This window comes from Caretta caretta, chromosome 7 (assembly GCF_965140235.1).
Source record: "Caretta caretta isolate rCarCar2 chromosome 7, rCarCar1.hap1, whole genome shotgun sequence".
Classification (NCBI taxonomy): Eukaryota; Metazoa; Chordata; order Testudines; family Cheloniidae; genus Caretta; species Caretta caretta.
This window is the reverse complement of record NC_134212.1, coordinates 78,343,312-78,365,126: the sequence shown is the minus strand read 5'-3', so window position 1 is coordinate 78,365,126 and position 21,815 is coordinate 78,343,312. Positions and strand designations below refer to the sequence as shown.

Genomic DNA, 21,815 nt, shown 5'->3' with positions numbered 1-21,815 from the left:
TTATGCTCCAATACGTCTGTTAGTCTATAAGTGCCATAGGACTCTTTGCCGCTTTGGCATTATCTAGTGGTAGCCCATTTAATGAGAGGACTGGCTGATGGGGGGCAACTGCAAATGGCAATCTGCTATGTGTTACACACCATCCTGTTTCCTTGCTCCCCAGCATGGTGCTAGCTGTGAGACCTGGCTTCCTTTAAAATAAATTCTCATCTGTATTAATATGAATTGTTGACAGATTTTAATTTGCAAACCAAGATGATGATATAGTGCAAGTAACCTTTGCAGATTTTCAATTTTTTGGAAGGTAATATGGAAAGTTAACTAAAATTCATATTTCCCACAAGATCTTAAGTATAATGCACAGATAATATTTCCCCACCTCCCCAAGTAGCAAGGTAATATATTTCATGCTGTATTTCAGTGGTAAGTGAGATAATATTTTATAATATATATGTAGCTTCCTTCTGGAAGAAAAGTGCTTTATAAATATTAATTCCTCTGTCAGAGAGAATGCACTCTTTGTAGGTTAATCTTTAAACTATTACAAGCTAGTTAAAGTCCGATTTTTAGTTCACTTTAATAAGCATTAAATTCATATCCTATTTGAACAAAGGACAGTAGCATCCTGCAGTCTACCTTTTTACATATTCAGGTGTATCTGAATTCTTTAACTACATTTATCAAAAAGTGCACATCGCTATTGATTATATCCCCTTCAAGATGACCAAAGAAGGATATCTAAAATATATATATATTTTTTTTTTATTTGAAATCTTTCCCTCTCTTTTAGTTGTACTGTGTTCACCTTAATACACAGATGCTCCACTTAAATAAATGTTTTTCAGTGGAATGTTGAAAAGCTTTATACTCTGTAAGCATTGTTTAATTAGGCCTCACAACATCTATATGATGTAGAGAAATATCATTATTTTACAAACGGGATGACTGAAGCATGTATGTTAAGTGACTTTCAGGTCATACAGTGAGTCAATGTCAGTCTCTGAATTAGAGCTCACCCTAATCTTCTGGTTGAATGCACAATCCAGTATGCACCAGTTCATTCCAGTATTCTCTTTTATGTGGGGAAAAAAGGATACTCATTTCAAATACTGAAGTAGTCTTACTGACTGTGTAATGATTAAAGACCTAGGGTACCACGTGCTTTTGATGATAGGCAAATTCTTAGTTCTTCTAAAAAAAATACTTAATACGATTTCTGTACTGTTATATATTTGGATACAACGTTTGCTCTCTTGACAATCTTGTATGTATCTTGATATCTAGGAATGCAGCACTCAAGAAAAGATTGACTTTGAAATCCGCATGCGAGAGGGAATCTGTAAACTGCTTGCAGTGAGCACCCAAAAAGACCAAGTGCTGCATGCAGTTAAAAACCTGATGGTTTGCAATGCTCGCATACTTGCCTACAAGACAGAACTACAGAAACAAAAAGAGGAGCCAGTCTCGTACAGAACAGGAGGATGGTCAGTAATAATCTCTAGTGTTTTGTTCAAATTGAGAATTCAATGGCAAGCTATAGGTTGTGATTTAAAAAATAAAATAAAAACTGTTTAGGTAATCGTTAGTGTTGTATCAGGAGGCTTACCCAGAAAATTGGATCTAGTAATGGCTTGCCGCGTCCCACCCCATCAAACTCCTCCCCCCCCCCCCCCCCAAAAAAAACAAAAACCTACAGAGACTTGATCTTTTCATTGTACTGGAGCATTAAATCTGCATTTCATAACCTCCTTTCAAGCTACTGGATTTGGTATTTCAGAAAATGTAAATTGAGGTAATTTGTTCTCTAATAAAACATATTATGGGCATTATCCATTAGTGTTCAAGATGTAAGTGTGGGATACCCTGATGAGCATGTTTTGTACAATAGAAGTTTACATTGAACATGTGCAGAGATATCAGGTTATGTGTGTGAAGGAACAAAGCATGGAAAACCTTATGGGTAAGGCTGTACTTGAATTGCAGGATGATTGTCAAAAAATTGCAGCTGAGTTGCAGACAAGTCATGGAAAATTGCAGAAAAGTAATAAAGTCCATTATTACTTTTTCGCGATTTTCCGCTGTTGACCACCTGGGGATAAGAGCGGCAGCTCCCGCTGTCGGCCACGTGGGGCTGAGAGTGAGGGCCTGGGGCTGACAGCGGGAATACGGGGCTGAAGACAGGGGCTCCTCCACAGAGAGAAGGGCTCCTCCTGTCAAAATTGCAGTGCAAGACTAATATTGTGGAATCCTCAATATTGCAAGCTAAGTAGGGCCTTACTTATGGGAATATCTCCAAACTAGCATACCTTTATTTCTAGTTTTCAATCTTTTACTCTTTCTAAATGTACTTTAATGATCGACTGTACACAGTGGTTAATTGGTACCCTCTGCTGGCCATTTTAGTTAATTACAACATAGTAATCAAAATACACAGTTCTTCACAAACATGAAGACAAATGCTTTGTTGAAAATATGCCCTAATTATGACTCCTGAGTGAGTTAAAGTATGACCAATTTACTTGTATAATGTTGCTCTGCAGAAGGGACTAGAACTTGTATAAAATATTGAAGAGTGATATAGAGCTACCATTTCTTTCAGATTATCATTTTAATGAAGTATTATGTAGCAATTCAGTGCAGAAACTCTTCAAGCAACTATGTGCTTAGTCCCAATGAACTGTATCCATAGCAACAAACTTCTAACATTTTGCATCTAGAAATGTTGCCTTTTGGGGGTAAATCTAGCGAATTTTATTTTGTGGCCAGATTAACCCTGATGATTAAAGCTAATTTTTAAAATTATTGCGTATGCACAAAACCACAGTACATTTTATGGCCTCATCAAACTTTTACCAGTTATATTGCTTTTTCACATTAAGTTAAAGACTTACATTATCTTTTCTTTCTCCATCACCAAAAGCAGAAAGACCAAATATTTATGCTGATTCTTAGATCTGTGGGCTTTTGATGCCATTGACCACAAGGTAGTGGTTAGGGTAGATAAATACCTATGATTTAAAAAAATTAAATAAAAAAATCCAGTTTTTTTATTTAAATCAGATGTTTCATATTTAATTTTTTTTTTAAGAAACCTGTTTAAAATGAAATTTGAATTAAATACAAAATATCGTAAGGTCTAAACTTATTACAGTTTCTTAAAATATGCTGACTCCATGGGCCTCTATCAAAAACTTTGAGTTAAAGGCTGCTTTTCTATATAAAGAAAGATATTTCCCCTACTAATTCTAGATTTTGAGGCCAAGCTTTATAAATATGGCACAGTAGGTCAGTCTAACTTAAGAGATTGTCCTATTGTCAAGAGACTTAGGCTAGTAGGAACTTAAGCTTCGATCACTTTCATTTAGGAATATTTAAAAATGTTCCCCAACTGACCTGAAATAATCAGTTAAATTCGCTGACTACAGTTAATCCTACTGTTTAATAAATCATTTAGTTGTAAATATGAAACCTGGTTTGATAAGAGAAGTTTATGTATCCAAAACATTTAAGATTGTGTTGTTTAATAAAAATACATTTTATATGCTGTTTTGTATGTTTAATTAAATTCAAGTTACTATCCTAACGCAGCTTGACACAAATCTTGAGCAAAACATTAATTATTTAGTAAATAAGCAATATATCATTCACTATTTTCTGACATACTGAAATGTACAAGTAATGAGAATCTGAAAACATTAAACTATATAATTGCTTAAATAAATGTATATAGCTATAGTGTATCCTCCTAGGTAACAAAAAGATGTACCAAATCTAGTGTAAAGGCTCTATGTACTTGTAAATCAACATGTCATAATGGCTATATCAACCAATGAGAATGCACCATTCTTTAGAAAATAACTGACGTACAAATGCCAAAGTTGATTAAAATCCATTATTTAACTTGATACTTTCCATTAGGTGATTTAAACCAATCCACTTTGGTAGTGGTGATACAGTTGCAGATCAAAGCATAGATTCTTGGAGATACATTTGTGTGTCTGCTGGTTTTTTTGGTTTTTTTTTCGTCAGCGATTTAGAGAACAGCACTGGATGGCTGCTTGTCCACCCAAAAAGCTCTCTTTGACAGGGACTTTATAGAGTTCTGTCTCATCCCCTTTCAGAGGGCACCTGAAACCATTAGCTTTGTGTTACAGTGCCATCAGTATTCTGACAACATTTGGGGCAAGTCTACACTTACAAGCTGCAATAGCGCAGCTGCACCGATGCAGCTCTCGTGCTTTAGTGAAGACGCTACTGCGCCAACAGGAGAGCATCTGCCAACAGTGTAGTTAATCCACCTTCACAAAAGTCAGGAGAAACTTTCCCATCGACATAATGCTGTCGATACAGGGGGTTAGGTTGGCATAACTACATCGCTCAGGGGAGTGGATTTTTCACACCCGAATGATATAAGTATACCAATGTAGTATAGACCAGGCCTTGGATTTTGTCTCTGCTTTGTTGAATGGTCATAATGCAGTCAATCATCTGTACCAGTGTCTGGCATTTGGCTGAGATTTAATCCAGGTAAGACTGGTGGTGCCTGAGGGCTATGGGAGGCAATTGGTTGTAATTGTGGAAGTGACTTCTGCCCTCTCAAATGAGTGATGTGCTGACCTCTTCTTACTTAGATTTACAGTCTAGGTGTCCTAGCTGCTTCTGGATGCCCAGATATCAGTAGTGACTAGAAACTGTTAACTTAACTTGGCCAGGAGATAAGAGAGGTTGCAAATGGATGTGGCGCTCACTACTGTTCATTCCTTTGTTACCTCCAAATTGGTCCACTGCACTATGATTTACATGGGACTACCTTTGAAGACACCTTGGAAACTTTAGTTAGTACAGAATATGGCTGGCCCCATACTTAGTGGTGGTTCTCTCAGGGAACACTTCACATGCTTCAGAGATTGTATTGGCTCCTGATTTGTTTCTAGGTTCATTTCAAGGTGTATTAATTAGAGTTTTTCCCTTATCAAAACCTCAGGTAATCTGCATATTAATTATCACCCAGAAAACACAGCACTTGGAAATAAGAACGTCTGTTAGTTGAGGAGGAAATGTTTATCTCTGCAACTTTTAATATGCTCAAATGGAGAAAGTAAATTATAGTCTCTTCACTTGTGTGTGTGTGTGTGCGCGTGCGCGTGCAGGAAAGGGAGAAGCAATAGACATAACTAGATTCTCTTGGAGTTGGAAAATGCAGGGAAGACCGATCTGCTCACTTACCCTTTAATGTCCAGTTTACATGGTTTAAGGATCCAATCCTCTGTGAAATTAGGGAAGTTTACAATATCTTCCTTCAAGAATACACCAAACCGAACAACTTAAGCATGGGCGCCTCTACAACCAAAGGTAGCCAAATTCTTTAAAGAAAAGCATCTGGACTGAACACATGTGAAACTTTCATCTTAAACCTGTTCAATTGTGGAAGTTTTAAAAACTGCTAATGTTGTTCAAAAGCTTGCTTTTAGAGGTAAAAGTACATTATTCCAAGTCTTCTGTTTCTTTTGGCAGGTGTTCAGATGTTCGGACTAAAGAGCGTGCAGCATGTAGAGGAAAGGTTGCCATATCAGGTACGCAACTGGGTTGCATTTTGTTGTAAATCTAGAAAAATCGAATAAGTTATATATATATTAGCAGTTCTCAATCATTACACAGTATATATGATTGGACAGTGTTTTTCATTTGGCCAAATATACAAACAAGGTGAGATTTTAAAAAATGCCTAGATGGTTTAGGACAGGTGTCGACAACCGATGGCAAGCGAGCTGATTTTTAATGGCGTGCTGCTGCCTGCCAGGTCCCAGCCGCTGGCCCCACTCAGCCCGCTGTTGAACCCAGGCTGGCAGCGGGCTGAGCGGGGCTGGGTCCAGGACCCTGGCAGGCAGGAGCGTGCTGTTAAAAATCCTGCCCACCCCAGCCCGCTCTTCTCCACCCCCCTGCGGGGGCAGGGTGAAGAAGCTTGGTCCGCGGCTGCTGCTGCAGGGCAGGCAAGCTCCTCCCTCCTCCACCTCTTCCCCCAGCGTGCTGGGTTCCTGTCTCTCCTCCTCTCCCTCCCTGTCGCCGATGAGCTGATGGCCCTTGCGAGGGAGGGGCAGAATCGGAGCCGCAGCGCACTCGCTGCTTCGGGAAGGAGGCGGAGAAGAGGTGGGGACTGGGCCTTGGGGAAGGGGTGCATATCCCCTCCAGCCCCGTGCCATGAGCCGCTCTGGGCAGGGGGCTGGGAGCATCTCCATGACCCTAGCCCACACCCCCAGCCCTCTTCCCTGACCCCTACACCCCCACACACACTCCCAGTCCCCTACACCCCCCCACGACCCCATTCCTGACTCCTGCACCCCCCACACATACCCAGCCCCCCCCCCCACACACACACACCTCATGCCCCACATTCCCACCCTCACCCTGACCACTAAACGGGAGCTCCTGGACACACCCCCCCTCATTCCCACTTGCACCCCTTGCACCAAATGGGAGCTGCCCAGGTAAGCACTCCACACCCAAACCTCCTGCCCCAACCCTGAGCCCCCTCCCTCATTCTAGCTCTTGGCCAGGCCCTACACTCCAACCCCCAGCCTCCTCCTTCACCCCTAGCCCTGTGCTCAGTGCACTCCCACCCTCAGCTCAGTGCAGAGAGAGAGAGGAAGAGAATGGGCTCGAACCAGGGAGAAGGTAGGTACCTGCTCTATGTGGGCAGGGCCAGGATCCCAGACCAGCAGCGGGCTGAGTGGCAGCTGGCTGAGCTGCTCAGCCCACTGCTGGTCTGGGGTCCCAGCCCCTGGGGTTCTGGCTGTCGGCCCCTTGCCAGCCGGGGTCCTGGCCACAGGCCCCGCTCAGCCTGCTGCTGGCCTAGGTGAATGGAACCCCAGGCTGGTAGCGGGCTGAGTGGGCCGGCAGCATAAGATCAGCATTTTAATTTAATTTTAAATGAAGCTTCTTAAACATTTTGAAAACCTTGTTTACTTTACATACAACAATAGTTTAGTTATATAATATATAGACTTATAGCGAGAGACCTTCTAAAAAACATTAAAATGTATTACTGGCACGCAAAACCTTAAATTAAAGTGAATAAATGAAGACTCGGCACACCAATTCTGAAAGGTTGCCGACCCCTGATTTAGGAGGATAAGCCGTTGCCTTTCAGTGGAACCCGTGCTCTTTAGTAATTTGGGGAGGGGGGGAGGGTTGAAAACCCCACCCAAGATCTTCCTACTACTTTGAAGGACTTTCATATTATGGAATGCTTTTGTATCTGCCTAAACGCTTATACACATTTGAAAGGTAAATATATTCATTTACTTAAAAATACATGTGTTCAAGTCTTGGGATAAAAATTTCAAAAGTGCCCGAATCCCTTTGAAAGTGAATAGGATTTGTTAGGAGCTTTTAAAAATGTTTTCCGTGATCCCTCATAGCCCAACTTCTACATGATCCTATCATGAAATCTGTAGGATCTTATTATACAATACAGTAGACACTTGTTTCCAGCAACACCTTGTAAGAGCAACCACTGCTTAGGAGCAACATTTTCTCTGGGAACACTTTCCCTACTGTGAATTGTCAACAATCCCCATAACAGCAACAGCCACTTAGGAGCAACATAACAAAAGGGCACCAATATGTTGCTACTGATGAGCATCTACTGTAATAATACTTAACTTTTATTTAACACTTCATCAGTACATCTCAAAGTGCTTCACAATCCTTTATTTATTCTCAAAACACTCCTGCGGAGTAGTGAGGTAGTATTATCCTCAATTTTCGGATGCACCACTGATTTTTGACATGATTTGACACAAGATAAGTACAGGGAAACTGAAATGTTAGATTCCAAATGTATCTTTCAAAATTTTATGATAGGAATTGAGGTTCTTCCGACTTGATGAATCAAGTGTTCTGTTACTGAACGCATTTTTAAAAAGGTTATACTGTAGGTTCTGTACCTAAACAAGCACGTGTACATGTTGGGCCAGCTTTAGCCTTAGTGTAAACATGTGCTACTCTGTTGACCTTATGCCATGACTAAGGCTATGATTTTGGCATGGGTATTGTTATTAAGTCACGGACAGGACATGGGCAATGAACAATAAATCATGGATTTACTGAAGCCAGCGCCATGGGGCTGAAGCTGGAGCCCCGAAGCTGGAGCCCCAGTGTCGCAGGGCTGAATTATTGAAATTTTCAGGAAGTCACAGAGATCTCATAAAATCATGGAATCCGTGACTGACTTGTATCCTTAACCATGACTTAGGTTGGTTCATAGTGTGGTTGCTGCTGGTGCCCGCGAAAATCTGGTAGACATTGACAATGCTTTTTCTAAATCACTGTTTAAATGAGCAATAAACACCAAAAAAACACAAGTTACAATGACTCTATTTTTTATTACAGTAGAGACAGTTTAAAAGTAAGTTAAATTTGTCTTTTCTTTTTTGGGGTGTGTGAAATATGCTGTTCTGTCACCAAGGCTTAATGGAATCTTCTAATCATTTTGTTGGATGCTAGGGCACACAGAATAGACTCAGAAGGGTAGCAGCTTTATCTCAGCATGGAGTGGGGAATACATTCGTTATCCATAATTTTTTCTTGCTTTTATATTGTTTTCATGCATTTAAATCCCCCTTGCATGAATAAACTATATAATTTATCTGTTTTACCAATTACTTTGTCAGCAGACAATAAATTAAATGTTGATCAAAAAGCATAACTGTAATTTAAAGGTCTGTTTTTATAATGATCTATAAATAAAATGTCAAAAGGAATCCTTGGATTTAAAACTGATTAATTGTACTACATGAATGTATCTAATTTAAATCCATATGGATTTACAGCTAATTGTAACTGAAATTAAAATGTGTGAAAATTGATCTGAATTTTTGATAAATGGTTTACAAGTATCATTTTAAACTTGTTCAAGTAATTGAGTGTCTATATCCTGATGACTTTTTCTGATTAAGGCGTAAATTTTTCATCTTTCATGATGTCGAAGGAGGCATACAAAAGTACTCTTAATTGTTAGCCAACGTAGCAGTCATTCATGACTTTCTATGTTAAAGTTTCAAAAACTTTTCTACTGTAACTCCATTTCCATATATTATAACTTTTAGACCTTTTGTCTTTTAAGGCTGAAATTTTCCATGCTCAGGTTTTTTTTAAATTTGAGAGATTCCTGTAGCTTTTTGAATTAATAAAAGGAAAATGGACAAAAACACTTTTCTTATTTTAAAAACCTTTACTTTTAGACAGCTAGAATGACTGAAATTTTGAAACTGAAAGGCAATTTCAGAAAGTGTCTTGGCTTAGTTTGAGGTATTTGGCATTGATTTTTAAAAGTTAGGATCATCTAAAATTGTATACTCACCATCCACTGTATCAGAGGGGTAGCCGTGTTAATCTGTATCCACAAAAACCATGGGGATTCCGGTGGCACCTTAAAAAATTCATGAAAGAAAATTCATCAGGTCTCCTGTACACACTTAAAAATAGATAAGCCTGTAAAGCACCGCCATTGTGACACTTAATATTGTGAATCACACCTTAATCTTGCCTAAATGTAAACATTTGAATTTAATGTAACTCCTGAAACTCTTTCTACAGTTATTCTGGTTCATCTTGTGTCCCTTTACCACAACCATAGATTTTTCCAGTGTTGGGCACATGATATGGCCTGATCTGTAATCCTGGTGAGATCTTTCTGGTGCACAGTTCCCCCAGGAGCCAGAAGACCCACAGATGTTCTGTGGTTTGCAGTTCACCTCAGTCATGTGTGTCTAGGTAGTTGGAATAGCTTCCCTTCTGCATATTGACTTTTGACCTGTCAGCTCTTGATCGGAGTCATTTTAAACATCTCCAGGTTAACCAATCTTTTTCTGCACCTGCGGGAAGGTGTTTGGCAATGTAGATGGGTATTTGGCATCTTCATTGGGTATGTTGAGCCATTTGAGCCACATTTCCACTTGTTCAGCTGTCAGCGTTTTTTTTAAGTGATTCTGTTGCAGTTAGGAAGCTTTTCCGAGATTTCAGGCAACTAACTGCTATGACCATGAAGCAGATGTCTGCTCTCCTAATAGCCACAGAAGCTATTTGTTTTAGGCATCATATGATGTAGCTGTAGCTGTTAATTCAGCACATGGTCCAGGTTCTTTGTGTGAGCTGACCTTTCTCACATTGGACCTGCGTATTCAGCTGTCAAATAGCAAAGTGCAAGTGCAGTGGCTGTTAGTGTTGCTGGGTTGGTTCCCCATTTTGAATTTGCAAGTTTACTGAGTATGTTGTTCCGGGCACTAACTTTGCCTTTTGTCTTCTTCATGTGTGCCTTGAAGGAGAGAGTACCGTATAGCGTCACTCCAAGGTAGACAGGATTTCAGTGTTGAGCAAGCGGTACCCCATTCCAAATGATGATGAGCTGTATATTGGCCTCAGATGCTGAGGATGGAAGAGACTCGCTTGTGTTTTGGCTGTGTTGGCATGCAACTAGTTCCTAGTGTAATAGACTAAGCGCCCAGATGGTGCCGATATTAATGTAGCTTACATCAGGGTGAGATCCTTGGCTGGGGCAGCAACATATAGATCATTGGCATAGATAAAACTTCTTGTGTTGAGCTGGAACAGTTGATCATTTGTGTAGATGTTGAAGAGTACTGGCAAGAGTATGCTTGCTTGTGGTAGGCCATTTTCTTTTGCTGCTATAAACTCTGCTTCCTGCGTAGTTCAATGTAAGAACATCAGTGCTCTAATAGAGATTGAATCAGTTATACAAAGTGGTGATCTTTCAGCATGTTGTATTTTTTAGAGAGGAGCCTTCAGTAATTCATTATGTCATATCCTGCTGATAGGACAACAAACACAGTGCCTGCTACCATATCCTTTTCAAGGCCATCTTTGATGTATTGGCTGATGTTTAGCACTTTTCCCGTGCATGATTTTCCTGGGTAGACTCCACCTTACTCTGGGATTAGGTGCTTTTCAGCAACTGGTGGTAGATGATTTAAGATGTGATGCTTGTATAGTTTGCAGAGGTGATAATAGTGATATAGGCCTGAATTTCTTCAGAAATACCAGCTCCATTGCATCCTTCTGTAGCTTCAGGAGTGTCACAACACATGCTCATTGCTTTGTGTGTGACTGAGCACATGTTAAACAACTTAAGCAACCAGGTCTTTGTTGCTGGTCCGAAGTGTTTGATTTGGTCAGTCCAAATGTCAGCTAGTCTGGTGGCTAGATTCTCTAAATCTGTAAATCATGCTGAACACCTATGACTACAATCTAACCAAAGTATTTCTATGCGTGCAGACCAACTCAATCATCATCATAACCGACTGACTGTACCTGAACATCAAAGCAGTTGTCAATGTCATTCAAAATGGTCCTCATCAAGGCCAGCACTGACAATAATATCGGCAAATGTCAAAGGGCTCTGGTGTGCAAAACACAACCTGGTAGCCAAAATGTGCACGGACGACAATTGTGAAGAACTGGTCTCTGCACTAATGGAGGAAAAACAGAAGTCATGGCAGAATCTTATTGAGAGTACGGATACAACCCATAGCAGCAAGAAAGCATGGATTACCTTCTGGAAGCTTAACAATGACCCAAGAAAGGCAGAGCAACAATACAATGTTCTTGAAGACCAGGTTGTACACCAACTCCTAGAAAATAGCAGGGCACCAAACAGACAACCCAAGATCCGGCTTGAGTAGCAAGAAGAGCAGGAAACTTACAATTTTGAGGCACAATGTAAAATGACCAAATTAACCTCCAGAATAACACCCTGAAGAATGGCAAAGCTGCTGGTCTAGATAACATTCGTACTGAACAAATCAAACACTTTATAACAACCTTACTGCTGGTCCAATTAAAACAACAAGAAACCTTGGATGAAAAGTCCTCTGGGAATAACTGACTAATGGGACTTGCTGCAGAAGTATCTGTGTATTTTTTCTGTATACTTTCTGTACAGACCAATTCCACAGCTAGTAAAGTTCCTATATAAAAAGAAGATGTTAAAGATTTTTTAATGAAAGCCAGCATATTTGCACTAATGCTGTTCACTGATGCCATCTCAAGTCACCTAAATATTGCATGCTCTTTATAAAGTTGCCGTATTGTACTTCTGGAGCCAACTTTGTTTTATAGAGTTCACTTCACGTGACATGTATTTGAGGAATAAATCTATAAATAACAATAGGCACTGCTGTCTGCCAGTGTCAGATAAAATTGAACTTATCAGGGAAGATGAAATAAGAAGTTTGTTTAAAGAAATACCAGCTCCATTGTTAATTACCAAAAGAAAGTGACTTAGAAGAATTAAGCTGCTCTACCTTTAGCCCTTTAATATGGTTATAAAGTAAAAGGTAACTTTTTCTTTTAACTAAAAAGGGCTGTCAAGTGATTAAAAAAAGTAATCACGATTAATCACACTGTTAACCAATAATAGAACACCATTTATTATTTTTGGATGTTGGTGGAGTCAGATGCCACCAGCAGAAGGTTGATTTTCCTTTTTGGTGGTTCAGGTTCTGTAGTTTCCACATCAGAGTGTTGCTCTTTTAAGACGTCTGAAAGCATGTTTCACACCTCATCTTTCTCAGATTTTGGAAGGCACTTCAGATTCTTAAACCTTGGGTCAAGTGCTGTAGCTATCTTTAGAAATCTCACATTGGTACCTTCTTTGTGTTTTGTGTAATCTGCAGTGAAGTGTTCTTAAAATGAACAACATATGCTGGGTCATCATCCGAGACTGCTATAACAGGAAATATATGGCAGAATGCGGGTAAAACAGAGCAGGGGACCTGCAATTCTCCCCAAGGCGTTCAGTCAGAAATTTAATTAACACATTATTTTTTTTTAATGAGCGTCGTCAGCATGGAAGCATGTCCCCTAGAATGGTGGCCGAAGCATGAAGGGGCATATGAATGTTTAGCATATCTGGCACATAATTACCTTGCAATGCCAGCTACAAAAATGCCATGCAAATGCCTGTTCTCACTTTCTGGTGACACTGTAAATAAGAAGAGGGCAGCAATATCTCCCTTAAATGTAAACAAACTTATTTGTCTTAGCGATTGGCTGAACAAGAAGTAGGACTGAGTGGACTTGTAGGCTCTGAAGTTTTACATTGTTTTGTTTTTTGATTCCAGTCATGTAACAAACAAAAAAAAATCTATATTTGTAAGTTGCACTTTCACGACAAAGAGATTGCACTACAGTACTTATATGAGGTGAACTGAAAAATACTATTTTATCATTTTTACAGTGCAAATATTTGTAAACAAAAATAATATACACTTTGATTTCAGTTACAACACAGAATACAATATATATGAATGTAGAAAAACATCCAAAATATTTAATAAATTTCAATTGGTATTCTATTATTTAACAGCACAATTAAAATTGCAATTAATGTTTTAAATTGCGATTAATTTTGAGTTATCGAATCAGTTAACTGCGATTAATCAACAGTCCTACTAAAAAGCTTTTTTTAATTTTTGTGCCAGCTAAGGTGATCCAAACTTGGTATGTAATTGCAAGTGGTATTTGCTCAATGACTGGCAAGGCAAGAATAAGCACTTGCCACACAAACTTCTCCCAGTTAGCTTTAAATATAGAGGGGTTGTCTTTCTTGTAGCAAAATGAGTGGTTACCAGCACAAACATAGCAAGAGTATTTCACGTAACATATCTTCACTGTAAAATGGACTTAAATATCACTCAGAGCCACATTCCAGCAGCCACCCGGAGATGTTATTTCAGATATTCTTAAATAAGATTATGAACTATGCTGGGATTAAGAACATTTCTAAAGGAGAATGACACTTCATATTGAGCTAGTTAAGTTATGAAGTTTCTTTTGGCATTAGTGGTAGTGATTGAATTAGTTATGCTATTTGTTGGATCGAAAGAGTAGGCCATACTATGGCCAGAAATAGAACGGTAGAAAAACAGACCAGAAATATTCTGTGTTTTATTTGGACCGCAGGTCTACACTGTTGCTTATAACTTAATTTTTCCTTTTCTTCTTTAGATATTCGCATACCATTAATGTGGAAAGGCTCTGATCACTTCAACAATAAAGAAAGTATGTTAGATTTTATTGAACTGTTATATAAACAGGTAATGTTTATCAAAGTTTAAATTGGACATGGAGTGGAGACCCTCCTTTTCACTATATCTTTTTGAGAGAATTTTGCAGAACTATGTACTATCTGCACTACTGCACAGTAACTCTTACCCTGAAGGCAGTGGTGGTAGCCATTTAAAATAGGTTAGAATTATGCAGTTTCTATTCATTTAAATTGCTACTACTGAGAAAGTGGTGCTGTGGAGAAGCCTGGGCGTATCTGAGCTGAATGAAATTCTAATACTGTAGTTTAGGTGGATGTTGGAGATGCTTTTGAGAGAGGAAGATTGAAACTTCAGAGGAAGAAATAAAAAGTGGCACCACTAAGTTGACTAACAGCTGAAAAAATTCTGAATAAACTTGTTGTATCTTTTTTCCTGAATTTGAAAGCATATTTGGTGGGAGATGCCTTTACCAGAGAAGGATTTAAATGAATGTTCTCTCTGTTGGCGTTGAGTGGATTATTTGGTAGTCTTCACAAATGCATGCACTTCGCTATGTAATGGAGATTAACCCTAAATCTGTTCCAGCTGTCACCTGGCATTGATTTCACTTTGTTTTCAATAGGGTCAGAGGGGCTTAGTATGGCAAAATACTCTAATCCATTAGTGCATTCATAATATGGTATACACTCTGGTGTTCAGCTGTTTTGGTTTGGTTTTAATTGATCTTATTGAGCACAAATACTTTTTACTGAAGTATTTGAAATTATTAGCAAGTATTATAGATGCCTGTAGAAAGGAATGCTTGAGTAAAGGTTGAAATTAACTTTTCTTTCTAGAAATGTTGCTTAGCAGATGCAGCAGCTTTGATGGTTCAACTACTAAATGCATAACACTCTAGGATGTATAATTTATGATTACAAGAATTCTTTGATAACGCATCATAGATTCAAGTTAAATTTCATTTGAAACTCATTTCAATGTCTTCATTTACAGGAAAACTTTAACGTTGTGTTACATAACGTCTCTGCTAAAACATTTCTTTGGTTCTTCCCCAGGATCACCGCGCTATGCAATTTTTTGCTTATTCAAAATGGGAGCTGAGGTTTTTGATACAGACATGGTTATTGTGGATAAGGCAATAACTGATATCTGTTTTGAAAATGTAACCATATTGTGAGTATCAAGTTTTGTTGAACAAAGTAAACATGTTAACTTTTGTCTCTTTCTTATGAAACAAGACATGATGTGATACGTACATACGTCTTGATCCAATAGCTACTGAAATAAATGGAAGTTCTTCTGATGACTTGGATGGGTGGTGAATCCTTCTGTTTACCCAAGGAATTTGGGCTCCTATAGTGATGCTATATTTAGCTAGATCACTTGAACTATATGCCTTTTCCATTGTCATATTCAGAAATGTTTTACTGTGATTTAAATGAGTGGGGCTGCTGTGTGTGTGCGTGTGTGTAATTAAATTAATGCATTAAAACTGAAAGTATTTTACAGAACTTCATGTAAACGAGAAACATTAATACTTAAAATGTTGGATACAATCACCACATAAGGCAGCTATCATATTTTTTTTCAGGGATCCCATAGTTCACCTCCTTATTGCCACTAGGTATTGAAAAACAAACAAACTCTCTGCTTGATCTTCCACTGCACCTTCATGAGCCTGTGCCACAGCCACCATCCTTCTCGCTGTGAAAACTGGACAGGAAGTTATTCACCGCCCGTTAAAGGTGGAGGAGGAATTGGGCTTGTATTCCTTTGTGTGTTTTTAACTTATAAAGAAAGGTTGTGAGGCACTTAATGTTTTTTTCCCCTCGTTTTTAATTAAATATTTGAGTCATATCTACTCTGGAAGCTCTCTGGTAACTCAAGAACTAGTTAAAACAAAAGCTGATAGACTGAAAACTCAGAAGTTGAGAAGGAAAGGGATTTCTAAACAGACTTTAAGAATGTTTTTTGTTAACACCTGTTCAAATGAATATGTAAGGCAAAGATTTAACTCCACCCATTAAAGGGTAGGAGAGCTAACAATAGACCTGTAGTAAGTCTTGCAGCAAACCACAGAAGACTGTTTTGATATTCCAGATGTTTCAAAGGTTAAAGAATTTTTATAAAATCTTTATCTTTATGAAGCATAAAAAAGTAGGGCAAAAAACTACTTAAAAATATTTGTAGATCATCATAAGCCAACTCCTTAATTGCCCAGGTTTCTGTCTAACAACTCGAGAGAACATTTCAATTCATTCAGCTGTTGTTGATACATATAGCAAAGCCACATTAGAGAATGCAGGGCCTTTGGAGAAACTAATCCAAAGGCATAGTTTAAACCAAACAATCTCAGTGTGTTAAGAATAATTAATTTATTTTATTATACACTTTTTTTACTATTCATGTAGTTTCATTTACAAATCTAGACTTTGGTAACCATCACTTAGAAATGCTGTATTTTTAAAAAATTGAAATTTTGATAATGAATAGAAATGTCACTTTTTAGCATTCAGAATATTTATCCATTTTTTGCCTTGTGAATCTAATCTAAAGCTTCAGCATTGGGAGTTTAAAATTAAATTGTATGAAAAGCCCAAGCATTTTGTAATCCTTCACAAAAAACTTAACCGTTTTAGATTGCCCAAGTGTCCTTGCTATTAATGCAATGACTAAAAATCAGGTAGGCCAGTATTAATATTCACAGCAACTTACATGCCTTTGCAGCCAAACATGGTAATATTCAAACTCATTTATGCACTGCAACAAAATCTTTATTAATTTCACACACAACTTTCTGTGATGCACATATTTAATTCCTTACAGTCATACTCTCAAACAAACTTGAACTTCAGCTTCAAGTGGATTGAGATATATTTGTTACCGAGGTGTATGTACTGGTACAGCGTATCATGTTGCTTGTTCGTTTGGCTGCCTTATCTGCATTTCCATAATACATTTGGCTTTCTCACGTTTTAGTCTAAACTTTGAATTTCCTGTGTTTTTATAATGTTTGTTTATGGGATAATTATAACATCACTATAATTTCTATTCTTAAATTGCTGATACATACTCTTGTCCTTAATTCCATTTTAACACACAATTTGTTCTGGCAATCTAATGGAATTCTTTGCCTTGATGAACAGTATACATTATTGTACTTTCATTCTGTACTCAGTTAATTCACAAATTATCCAAAAAAATTGTTTTCAGTGATGAAGCGGGGCCAGACTTCCAAGTAAAGTTTGAAGTGTATAGTTGCTGTACAGACCAATCTTCAATTATAACAAACACTCCTAAGAAGCTAGCCAACAAATTTAAGACCTCCATTGGTAAAGATACTGGAAAGAAAATCAACTCTTTGCAAGAAGAAGACAACCCTGAATCCCTTTCATTCACTGACCCAATCATACTGTAAGCTATTTTTTCTTAATTGTGTTTCTTGTAGGCTAAAAAATCTTGTAGAACTTCAGAAAATTGCTAAGATATGAGTAGTTCAGTATATGTCCATGTGGAACATAACTTTCATTTCAAGAGAAAATCAGAATGCAGGAGTGAATTCACATCATGTACATCAGCCTTGGGTCCTGATTCTGACCTTAACTACATGAACAGGTATTACTTCATCACCACACTGCTGCAAAAATCGACTATTTTTTACAAGCTACATAATCGATTTCTTTTTTAAACAGACATGAGAAAACGTACATGGTGGTAATCAGCAGGTGGAACACCACAACTGCACACCGTGTAGTGTAGAATAGTTGACAAATATTTTGACTGAGGTTTTCAAATTGGGGTGCTTAAAGTTAGGCCCCATAATTTATATAAATAGAAGTGGCCTAATTTTCAAAGGTACACAGTACCTTCTGTTCTCTTTGACTTTAGTGAGATTTGTGGGTGCCAAGCACACTTGATATATTTTAATACTGCTGTTGGAAATCTTAATTTTTTAATATTAAATGAAAAAAACTATTAATGTAATGATTAGAGGTTTTAAGGTGGGAAAAACCTAGTAGACCTCTAGTCCACCTTTTGTGCAGTACTCAGTACTGTCCCTACTGAATATCCGAGTGCCTTACAGAACATATTGTGAATAGTTATTTTGAATAACTTGTGCAATTAACTAAAAAAAAAAATTGAGATTAATTGCAATTTTAATCATACTGTTAAACAATAGAATACCAATTGAAATGTATTAAATATTTTTGGATGTTTTTCTACATTTTCAAATATATTTATTTTGATTTCAACACAGAATACAAAGTACGGTGCTCACTTTATATTATTATTTTTGATTACCTATATTTGCACTGTAAAAATCATAAACAGAAGAAATAGTATTTTTCAATTCACCTCATACAAGTACTGTAGTGCAATCTCTTTATTGTGAAATGCAACTTACAAATGTAGTTCTTTTTGTTACATAACTGTATTAAAAAACAAAACAATGTAAAACTTTAGAGCCTACGAGTCCACTCAGTCCTACTTCTTGTTCAGCTAATCGCTAAGACAAATAAGTTTGTTTACATTTACGAGAGATTGTTTTTACAATGTCACGTGAAAGTGAGAACAGGCATTCACATGGCACTTTTGTAGCTGGCGTTGCAAGGTATTTATGTGCCAGATATGCTAAACATTTGTATGCCTCTTCATGCTTTGGCCACCGTTCCAAAGGACATGCTGACGATGCTTGTTAAAAAAAAAATGCATTAATTAAATTTATGACTGAACTCCTTGGGGGAGAATTGTATGTCTCCGGCTCTGTTTTACCCGCATTCTGCCATATATTTCATGGTCTAGCTGTCTCAGATGATGACCTAGCACATGTTCATTTTAAGAACACTTTCAGTGCAGATTTGACAAAATGCAAAAAGGTACCAATGTGAGATTTCTAAAGATAGCTGCAGCACTTGACCCAAGGTTTAAGAATCTGAAGTGCCTTCCAAAATCTGAGAAGGATGAGGTGTGAAACATGCTCTCAGAAGTCTTAAAAGAGCAACACTCTGGTGTGGAAACTACAGAACCCGAACCACCAAAAAGGAAAATCAACCTTCTGTTGGTGGCATCTGACTCAGATGACGAAAATGAACATGCATTGGTCCGCACTGCCTTGGATTGTTATCGAGCAGAACCCACCATCAGCATGGACACATGTGTTCTGAAATGGTGATTGAAGCATGAAGGGACATGTGAATCTTTAGCACATCTGACATGTAAATGTCTTGCGACAGCAGCTATAACAGTGCCAGATGAACACCCGTTCTCACTTTCAGATGACACTGTAAACAAGAAATGGGCAGCATTATCTCCTGCTAATGTAAACAAACTTGTTTGTCTGAGCAATTGGCTGTACAAGAAGTAGGACTGAGTGGACTTTCTAGGCTCTAAAGTTTTACATTGTTTGGTTTTATTTTTCAGTGCAGTTATTTTTTGTACATAATTCTACATTTGCAAGTTCAACTTTCATGATGAGATTGCATTACAGTTGTATTAGGTGAATTGAAAAATACTATTTCTTTTGTTTTTTACCATGCAAATATTTGTAATAAAAATAAATATAAAGTGAGCACTCTGCACTTCATATTCTGTGTTGTAATTGAATTAAAATATTTGAAAATAGTTTTCTATTATTAACAGCACGATTAATTGCAGTTAATTTTTTTAATCATTTGACAGCCCTAATTGTGAATAGTGTGTTTAGTGATGGAGCTTCTGCATCTTACCTTGGTTCCTGTTCCATATTTGAACCATTGTTACCAATAGAAATACCTTTATACTTTTTAAAACACCTTTTTTTCTGGTACTCCTAATTATCCTTCTCTGTATCACAGTTCTTGTTCTTTCAGATGTGTAAACTCTAATTACCTAAGCTCCTTTTCCCTCAAGCCATACACTTGCAGCTCTGTTTTTTGCTTATACACAACTCCTCAACCTTTCTATCCTCTTGATAGCTGTATTCTGAACATTTCATATCTTCAATATTTTATACTGAGGCAGCCAGCACTGTACATAGCTTACTATCATATATGTTCATGCTACAGTGACTTAGAAAAAGGGTATATTACCTCTCTGTTCTCCCAACATTCTGTTCTACTCTGTTGTATGTTGGAAGAAACAAAGTAAAATGTACTAGGTTTTTCCATTTAGAAGATGGCTGTTTTATCCTGTTAAACAGTTGTTTTGCTGTTAAATCTAGCACAGTGATTTCCCTCCACTCTGCGTTCATGAACCAGTGTCCAGAGTCTTTCATTTGTTGTTGTTTCCATAGTATATGCTTATAGTAGCTTTTCTGCCCACTTGCTGTAAAGCACAGGTGTGTGCAATATCTAAGGCATTAAATGCTTACTAGCCACTTGGCAGGAGCTTACCTAATTAAATTTGGCACAGAACAGTGTTTTCTTCGAGCGATGGTCCCTATTACATTCCACTGAGGGTTATGCGCATGTGCCTGGAGCCAGAACTTTTGAAAGTAGTGTCGTTTGGCATGTGCCCTTCTATTGCCTTGTGGTTTCACCCGAGGCGATAAAGTGCGGGGTGGACCGCCAGAGTCTCCAGTTCCTCCTCACTGCTGCATGGTCCAAGTCGGAGCTTTTGTTGCTCTCTTGTCCTTAGTGAGGCATTTTCAACAAATTTTAGAAAAATTGATTTTATCCTCATTCATAGTTACTGTTTTATTGTTTTATTAAAAATTAATTTCTAGTTTCGTAGTAGCTGATAGGATTAAGGACTTGGAATGCTGCTTCAGCGGTTTTCCTGCCAAACAATCCCTCCTCCCCACCCATCCATGCCTGGATACTGGATTATGCCAAATATGCCAGGATTCAAAACATATGGTTTGTGCCCTTGCTCGTTTTCCATCAGTGATGTGCACCAGTGCTGTTTGGGGGAATCCCACATCGTATCCATATGTAGTATCTGCCTCTCCTTCCTTGCCCATATGTGGGAAAGCCAAGTTCTTCAACTCAACCTCATGGAGGCTGCCATGGGGCCAAAATTGGATCCTAGCCGGGGAACCCCCCTGTATATCGGCCTGAGCACCCTAAAGACCCTCCCTGTACCGCAGAACCTCCGTTCAGCTCTGCTGGTATCAGTGCTACAGACGCCGTGCTAAGGCCTAGTCATGAGTCCCAGAAGCACATGCATAAGCATAGCAGTAAGTCTTCCTCCAAGTCCAAGAAGGACATTGCACCGTCCATGACTTCCAGCCACAGAGGAATGATGCATTTCAAGGCTCACAAGAGTAACTAAAGGCTGCACCGCTCACTGAATCCATTTGTACTGATTCCAGACTCTCTTACTCTGTCTACTTCAGCTCCACCAGCTTCCCTTGAACCGTTGGTTCTGAGACAGATGCCCTTACCAGTTCTGGTCCCATCAATAGTCCAGATACCACTGATGCCTGGTAGACTCGGAAGTGTTCCTGGTCCCCATGAGCTATTCGCCTTGGAGGGACTGAGGTCTCCCCGTGCTCTGATGTGCTTACTTGCTCAGAGGGCCCCATCATCCCCCACTACTTCTGCCACATGCTACCCATGCTACTCTGACAAACCTCGTTCTAATAGCTCTGTTGGCAATGCCATTTGTGGAGGTTTCCAATTCTGAGGATGTGAACATTAGACACAGCCCGCCGCTCCCACTCTCGAAGCACGACTACCAAAGGGTTCCGACGGCACTGTGGCAGTTCCCCACTTTGCCTTATCCCTGGCGCTGGTACCCTGCTCCATGGGCACAGGCTCAACAGCAGCA

General features: G+C 38.6%; 1 protein-coding gene across 4 annotated transcripts in view; it reads left to right on the top strand.

Moving 5' to 3' along the window:
- RTKN2 (rhotekin 2) overlaps positions 1–21,815 on the top strand; it is a 354,426-nt gene that overhangs the window by 294,686 nt on the left and 37,925 nt on the right. For 3 of the 4 annotated variants that reach the window (XM_048859307.2, XM_048859306.2, XM_075130823.1), the window contains 5 exons: positions 1,285–1,484; positions 5,515–5,573; positions 14,026–14,079; positions 15,122–15,239; positions 17,280–17,480. In XM_048859307.2, coding sequence (XP_048715264.2) covers positions 1,324–1,484; positions 5,515–5,573; positions 14,026–14,079; positions 15,122–15,239; positions 17,280–17,480 — 593 coding nt within the window. In that variant the 5' untranslated portion in view covers positions 1,285–1,323. The remainder of the gene's footprint in view (positions 1–1,284; positions 1,485–5,514; positions 5,574–14,025; positions 14,080–15,121; positions 15,240–17,279; positions 17,481–21,815) is intronic. The other variant, XM_048859308.2, reaches the window with a different exon arrangement.